This window comes from Neolamprologus multifasciatus, chromosome 17 (genome assembly GCF_963576455.1).
Source record: "Neolamprologus multifasciatus chromosome 17, fNeoMul1.2, whole genome shotgun sequence".
In the NCBI taxonomy this organism is placed as follows: Eukaryota; Metazoa; Chordata; class Actinopteri; order Cichliformes; family Cichlidae; genus Neolamprologus; species Neolamprologus multifasciatus.
In genome coordinates this window covers 36,689,436-36,696,507 of record NC_140455.1, presented here as the reverse complement: position 1 = coordinate 36,696,507, position 7,072 = coordinate 36,689,436, and the positions used below count along the sequence as shown (strand labels likewise).

The 7,072-nt window shown below is 39.1% G+C and overlaps 2 protein-coding genes across 2 annotated transcripts; both read right to left on the bottom strand.

The window, feature by feature from the left end:
* On the bottom strand, nt 1-2,056 carry LOC146499812 (cornifelin-like). Its single transcript, XM_085138597.1, has 4 exons — nt 1,968-2,056; nt 870-975; nt 551-738; nt 1-272 (listed from the first exon to the last, which is right to left on the bottom strand). The coding sequence occupies exons 2-4, from the start codon at nt 934-936 to the stop codon at nt 42-44; spliced, it is 486 nt and encodes a 161-aa protein (XP_084994723.1). The 5' UTR covers nt 937-975; nt 1,968-2,056; the 3' UTR covers nt 1-41.
* Nucleotides 2,057-3,134: 1,078 nt separating this feature from the next.
* On the bottom strand, nt 3,135-6,031 carry LOC146499811 (placenta-specific gene 8 protein-like). Its single transcript, XM_085138595.1, has 4 exons — nt 5,896-6,031; nt 4,963-5,062; nt 4,634-4,821; nt 3,135-3,632 (listed from the first exon to the last, which is right to left on the bottom strand). The coding sequence occupies exons 2-4, from the start codon at nt 5,027-5,029 to the stop codon at nt 3,396-3,398; spliced, it is 492 nt and encodes a 163-aa protein (XP_084994721.1). The 5' UTR covers nt 5,030-5,062; nt 5,896-6,031; the 3' UTR covers nt 3,135-3,395.
* Nucleotides 6,032-7,072: the final 1,041 nt, after the last annotated feature.

The following is a 7,072-nucleotide window of genomic DNA, read 5'->3' as shown; positions in this document are numbered from 1 at the left end:
AGTTAATACCCTGAGTAACATCAGATTCCTCAGTTTCACTTTTAGTGAATGACAACTCCTGGTTGAGTCATGAAACCAGTTGCAACTGGTTGTGCAGGCATCATCGTCCCTCCTGGCTGGACAGTTGGAATAGGCTGCATGTTGATGACAGTGTTATTGTGTAAGTTGATGACAGTCGGGGTTTTCTTGCGATGCTTTAACTCGCGATGCATCTGACACCAGGAGCACCACTCGCAGAAGCAGGAAACTGCAATGTCCTTACAGAGAGAGCCCTGCAGAAAGAGAGTACAAGCATTACAGATGTGGTGTAATTCAGGTGGAGGAGCAGGTCATCTACCAACCAGAGGTTTGGTAGATCAATCCCTGGCTCTTCTGGTCCACATGTCACAATATCCTTGCAGCAGATACTGAGTATGTGTGTGAATGTTTGACAAAAAACATTTAGGCATAGTTGAAATCAAATATGGATGTTTTTGATTCAGTGAGTGAGACTTGTAATTCCCACTAAAGTCCAGCTTTGGGTTCAGTGTCATCATCTCACGGTTCATACCTTGATGCCATATCTGTTTCGCATGGCAGCTCTTACAGACAAAACTGCAGGAGGAACACAAACAGGTATCCCAAAGGCTGCTAATACACCAGAGCCACATATATCACATAAAGGGAGACAGTTGTTCTCTCCAAATCTTCCTGAAACAGTGCAGGCGAGACAGGGGCAGCACCAGAATCCATAGCAGCCTGAAAAACACAGAAACGCATCAACAAAGTTGTAAGAAGTCTCAAAAGATGAAGACAATACAAATGAGAAAAAACCTGTAGTCCTGAAAACACAAATGCAATTTATGAGACAAATTTAACTTGCTTCTTACAAGTATTTGTATCCTCAAAGCAGTCAAGGAGACCACTGTCCCAGTCTGTCAAGTGTTTTTCTGCCATTGTGTGTTGAACTTCACCCACAGACACTGAACGATCACTCTGTGAAAGTCGAGAAGCAGAAAAACAAAATAAAATGAAAATTAAATGTACAAATTAAATGAAAGTCAAAATTTTGGAGCACTTTCTTTCAAACTACAGCAAAAAGCTTTAGTAATCTTTTAATTCTCCAATTAAGCTTTATTAATATATCCATAATTTACAGGACATTTTATATAACAAGCTAAATATACTAGAGCATTACAGAGAGAAACACCCAAACATCCACCATGAACAAGCATTTGGGGATGTTGGAAAAACAAGCTTTCTATAAACATCCAAGTGTCTTTAAAACAAACAGCAATACATGGTTGACATATCTCAAAAAGATCGCTTTTGTAATTTGAAACATGAGTACAGTAATACATGGGTAAACAACTCTGTCCTGAACAGAATATGTAGACTGGTTTGGAAGTTAAAGTCTATTACGCTTACAGTTCAGACAGTTTAATGTACTTTAACTGTCTCTGTGACCGTTCTCAGTCATCCAGGTCATCGTAGAAGCTTCTTCAGTTCAGTTCAGAACTGAAGAAGCTTCTCAAATGAAATGTACTTAAACTTAAAGAACTCCAGACGCTTTTCTTTCCGAGCTCACTAATCTACTTTAACTGTCCTCTACAACACACAGCTTAGAATCTGGAGTTCGGTATGTGGTTTGCCTTTGGGAATAATAATAATTAAAAAAACAACACTAGAAACACAGGCTATTAAAAAGTATACCTCTCTCTTTCTAAGAACTTCGATACTGATATACACATTTGAGTCTTTTTTTGTTGTTTGTTTCAGTTTATATAAACCTTAACGTTTTACAGTCACATCCTCATGATGGCCTCTGCTTCTCCAAAGAGGGCTAACAAACAAAACACCATGCAATCCAATAAATTATAAAGTCAAAGCTTTCTCTTTGCAAACTGCCTCTAGTATCAGGTACAAACGACAAAGTACTAATCACTAAGTTTATGTGAAAGGACTTGTAGAAAACTGGAAGGTCTTACCTGCCCGTGCGGGACACCCTCTGTGCACCTCTTAATGACTGAACGGATGCTGTTTGGACTGAGTTTCTTTCAGTTGGGTCAACACAAATAACACTGCAAAGCTTGAAACTCTGGAAACGGAAATATGAAACTCAAATCCATTCAACAACGTCCTTCATGGCCATTGTGTTTTAACCTTTGAATACAAGTGCGGGCACCCACACAGCTGTACAAGCAGGTACTCAGACTCGCGCTGACTCGGTTGGCTACTGCCTGTAGATGTATGTGGTATTGTTAGTACTGTGTGCTGTTCATTAACATGTATTATTTACTGCTGTTTATGCTTATGTTGGTTGTTGCTTTGTTTTCTAGGTGTTGAAGCAGATTCTAAGTGTTTTTTCTTTCCATCTCCTTCTTTTAAGTTTCTCCACAGCTTTATCCTTTCTTTTCTGGCCCCTGAGTCTGTTACATTGTGATTGTAATAATTAAATATAAAATCCTAAAAATATTTCTTTAAAATATGGCCACCAAGTGGACCAATATAGCAAATAAATTTTTGTCCTTCGGACACAAATTCTGATTGCTACACTGGCGGACAGGGCAGGGGAAAAAGAAAGAAAAAACCTCAACTAAACCCTTAACAAGGGTGAAAATGATCAAATAATCAGTCAACTATGGGTGAAGAAAAGTCAGGAGAAGCAGAAAAACCAAAGGAATTTGTTATTTTGAATGTTTATGCTAACGATTATCTGACCTCACGTGTGACAGAAATTGAGGCTGTCAGTCTTCCAAAGAAAATACAGAAGATATTAGGTAAGTCAAATTTACAGCTACACAAAACTGCCTCAAACAGTAGCAAAGTGATGGATGCATTCCAGCTGATGACCTGGAAAAGGACTTGGATATAGGGTGGCCTTGGACTAAGCTGGATCCTTGAACATGATGCCTTCATCTTCCAGGCTCCTAAGCAAGAACAATCCTTCACTTAGTCAGGCACATCCTCTATAGCTGTACATCACTGTACCATGCAATGGCTCTTCATATTGAAAACACCACAAGGACACAACCACACAGTGCATGACACAAAGCATCAGTGTAAAATCTGAAACAAATGCTTCATGGTGGATTTTTGCAGATTTTAAAACTGAATCACTCATTTGACCAGAAAAGTCTCAGAGAAGTAAGATAAGACAACAAAAATGGGGTGCAGATTTGTTTTTATTGAGCCTGTAAAATATTGCTATTACTTCAACAATAAAGTACATTTACATTTGTAACTAAACTTCAAATGGGCGACTCATCATTCCCATCATTTATGTTAACTCTCTTAGTTTTCTTGAAAACTAGGAAATCAACAGTAAGAATTTAACATACTAAATGATTACATTCTTGCTTTTACAAGTAAATACACGAGAACACACTCTGAGCAGCATCAGACTTCTACGAGTGTTACTTTGTTTGAATGACCACTGCTGGTTGAGACATGAAACCAGTTGCAACTGGTTGTCCAGGCATCATCATCACTCCTGGCTGAAAAGTTGGAATAGGCTGCATGTTGACAACAGTGTTATTCTGTATGTTGATGACAGTCGGGGTTTTCTTGCGATGCCTTAACTCACGATGCATCTGACACCAGGAGCACCACTGACAGAAGCAGGAAATTGCAATGTCCTTACAGAGAGAGCCCTGCAGAAAGAGAGTACAAGCATTACAGATGTGGTGTAATTCACGTGGAGGAGCAGGTCATCTACCAACCAGAGGTTTGGTAGATCAATCCCTGGCTCTTCTGGTCCACATGTCACAATATCCTTGCAGCAGATACTGAGTATGTGTGTGAATGTTCGACAAAAAACATTTAGGCATAGTTGAAATCAAATATGGATGTTTTTGATTCAGTGAGTGAGACTTGTAATTCCCACTAAGGCTACGTTCACACTGCAGGTCTTGATGCTCAATTCCGATTTTTTGATCAAATCCAATTTTTTTGGTCTGCTCGTTCACACTACAAATAAAATGCGACAGCAAACGCGCTCCAGTGTGAACGCTCAAAGCGGCCGCATGCGCAAAAGAAGACGTCACACACAACACGCTCTGTTTAGACCCAGAGCAAACACTATTGTTTGACAGATGGCCGTTAATATAAAGATTTCGGACTTCACGTTTCCCAATTTTTGCTTTAAGTTATTGTGTTATTTACATAATAATGTAAATAACCTAATAATGATCCTTATTGCTGTTTTAGAGGAGCAGTGCTTCAAAGGATAGTTGCAGATTTCTGTCAGAATCTGCCGATTATACAGTACAAATAAAATGTTCATGTTGTCTTCCCAACAGTTTCACTGACATCTACACCGGATGGCCAGGAAGTGTTCACGATGTCTTCTCCGGCGCTGGTAATTAGCGTCTGTCTTGTGTCAGTGACGTAAAAGATGGATTTAATGCAACATGACCATCAAACAGCAGTTGCTTTCTAAAACATCGGATATGTATCGGATTCAGTACCACATATGAAAGTGACCCAGATCGGATTTGAAAATATCGTATTTGTGCCGTTCACACTGTCATAGCATGATCAGATATGGGTCGCATAGGGTCAAAAAAATCGGATTTGATGTGCTTTCGCCTGCAGTGTGAATGTAGCCTAAAGTCCAGCTTTGAGTTCAGTGTCATCATCTCACGGTTCATACCTTGATGCCATATCTGTTTCGCATGGCAGCTCTTACAGACAAAACTGCAGGAGGAACACAAACAGGTATCCCAAAGGCTGCTAATACACCAGAGCCACATATATCACATAAAGGGAGACAGTTGTTCTCTCCAAATCTTCCTGAAACAGTGCAGGCGAGACAGGGGCAGCACCAGAATCCATAGCAGCCTTAAAGAAACCCACAGAAAACCCACATCAACAAAGTAGTAACAAGTCTCAAAAGATGAAGGCAACACAAATCAGAACAACTTGTAGTCCTGAAAATACAAGTATAATTTATGAGTCAATCATATTTAACTGGCTTCTTACAAGTACGTGCATCCTCAAAGCAGTCACAAAGACCACTGTCCCAGTCTGTCAAGGGTTTTTCTGCCATTGTATGTTGAACTTCACCCACTGAATGATCACTCTGTGAAAGTCGAGAAGCAGAAAAAGCCAAATTAAATGAAACTCAAAATGTTAATTTTGAAGTTCTTTCTATCAAACTTGTTCACGAGACCTGATACATTCAAATATTTGTAGCAATGGGAAAGTTTAAGTAGAGAAAAAAAGTATATATTGTGGACACATGCACATAGATATGAAACCAAAGTGCATGTTAAGGATATTGTGGTCATTTTGTAAGTCGTCAGTTAAGCTTGATTAATTTATCCATAATTCACAAGACATTTTATATATCAAGGTAAAAATTCTACAGCATTACAAAAAGACACCCCCAAACATCCATAATGAACAAGCATTTGGGGATGAAGGAAGAGAAAGCTTTCTATACACATCCAAGTACTGTAAAACAAACAGCAATACGTGGTTGACATATCTCAAAAGTAAACATCTGAACAGGATATGTAGACTGGTTTGGAAGTGAAAGTCTATTACGCTTACAGTTCAGACAGTTTAATCTACTTTAACTGTCCTCTACACCAGACAGCTTAGAATTTGGAGTTCGGAATGTGGTTTGCCTTCGGGAATACTAATAACACACAACAGTTTACATAAACCTTAGATTTTTACAGTCACACCGTAATGATGGCCTCTGTTTCTCCGACGAGGACTAATATACAAGATACGCTGTGTGTACACATATGTATTTCCATGAAATTAAAAAGGTTTTATCCACTTTTTAATTTCTTGGAAATGTATACATTTTCTTTACAAACTGCCTCTAGTATCATGTTACAAACAACTAAGTACTGACCACTAAGTTGGTGTAAAATGAATTGAATGAAAACTGGAACATCTTACCTGCTATTGCTGGACACCCTTTGCACACCTCTGAAACTTAATGAATAAAAGGATCCTTGGCTCTTTGGATAAGGAGTGTCTGTGGCATTTGGGCCAACACAAACAATGCTGCCAAGCCTGAAACTCTGGAAATGGAAACATGAAACTAAAAGTGAATTTCTATTATGTGGTAATCGCGGGGGCGATCGTGGCTCAAAGAGTTGGCAGTTCGTCTTGTAACCGGAAGGTTGCCGGTTTGAGCCCTGGCTCAAACAGTCTCGGTCGTTGTGTCCTTGGGCAAGACACTTCACCCGCTGCCTACTGGTGATGGCCAGAGGGGCCGATGGCGCGATATGGCAGCCTCGCTTCTGTCAGTCTGCCCCAGGGCAGCTGTGGCTACAACTGTAGCTGCCTCCACCAGTTTGTGAATGAATAGTGGAATTGTAAAGCGCTTTGAGGGCCCCGAAAAGCGCTATATAAATGCAATCCATTATTATTATTATTATTATTATTATTAATAACTGCATTCCAGGTGGTTTTTAAAGGAAAAGCAAAAACAACTGAAAAAGGTGCTTATTATAAAAGAAAGAGTCCTAAGTGGTAAAAGAAAAGAAAAAAAAACAGTTAAGTGTTATTCAGTTGCTTTTTGGAACAGGAACTAATAATTATCATTATCATGTTTTTCTTCTTATGTTAAGAATCCTCAAAATGCCGATCTGTAACTTTGATACATATGTGACCACACCATGCCAGTGTTACACACGTAGGGAATTGATCAGGATTTATTGATTCGTATTTCAACATTGATATCCCTCATCGATTCAAATCCTTATTGATTCTCATTTGCTCCAGTTTGAGAGTCACCACCATCTCCAAGTAGCATATCAACGACATTACATTCATGCAAATTAATTACACAGTGCGTGGTCAAATGTTTGTGAATGTTGTTTTCCCTCTTTGTTGTGATCAGTGTTGGGGTCATAACTCCAAAAAAGAAAAGTAAAGTTGTTACACATATTACACAGAACACTTTTCTTAAAAGTAGTGCAGTATGTTACTTATTACACCCATGAGAAAGACATATCGCACTACCCGTTGTTGCTGTCCTGTATAAAATTATTTGAAACACTGTCTCATAATTGCCAATTAACATTATAAACCTGTGGCTACAGCCCCACACACCAACACTAGTCCCTGT

Bases quoted from the DNA above. Each gene is read 5' to 3' on its own strand.
- LOC146499812 (XM_085138597.1), bottom strand. From the start codon at position 936: ATGGCAGAAAAACACTTGACAGACTGGGACAGTGGTCTCCTTGACTGC. The intron at 739-869 runs GTAAGAAGCAAG...TGTGTTTTTCAG, and splicing joins CTTTGAGGATACAAATACTT to GCTGCTATGGATTCTGGTGC. The intron at 273-550 runs GTATGAACCGTG...CTCTTTCTGCAG, and splicing joins GAAACAGATATGGCATCAAG to GGCTCTCTCTGTAAGGACAT.
- LOC146499811 (XM_085138595.1), bottom strand. From the start codon at position 5,029: ATGGCAGAAAAACCCTTGACAGACTGGGACAGTGGTCTTTGTGACTGC. The intron at 4,822-4,962 runs GTAAGAAGCCAG...GGTTTCTTTAAG, and splicing joins CTTTGAGGATGCACGTACTT to GCTGCTATGGATTCTGGTGC. The intron at 3,633-4,633 runs GTATGAACCGTG...CTCTTTCTGCAG, and splicing joins GAAACAGATATGGCATCAAG to GGCTCTCTCTGTAAGGACAT.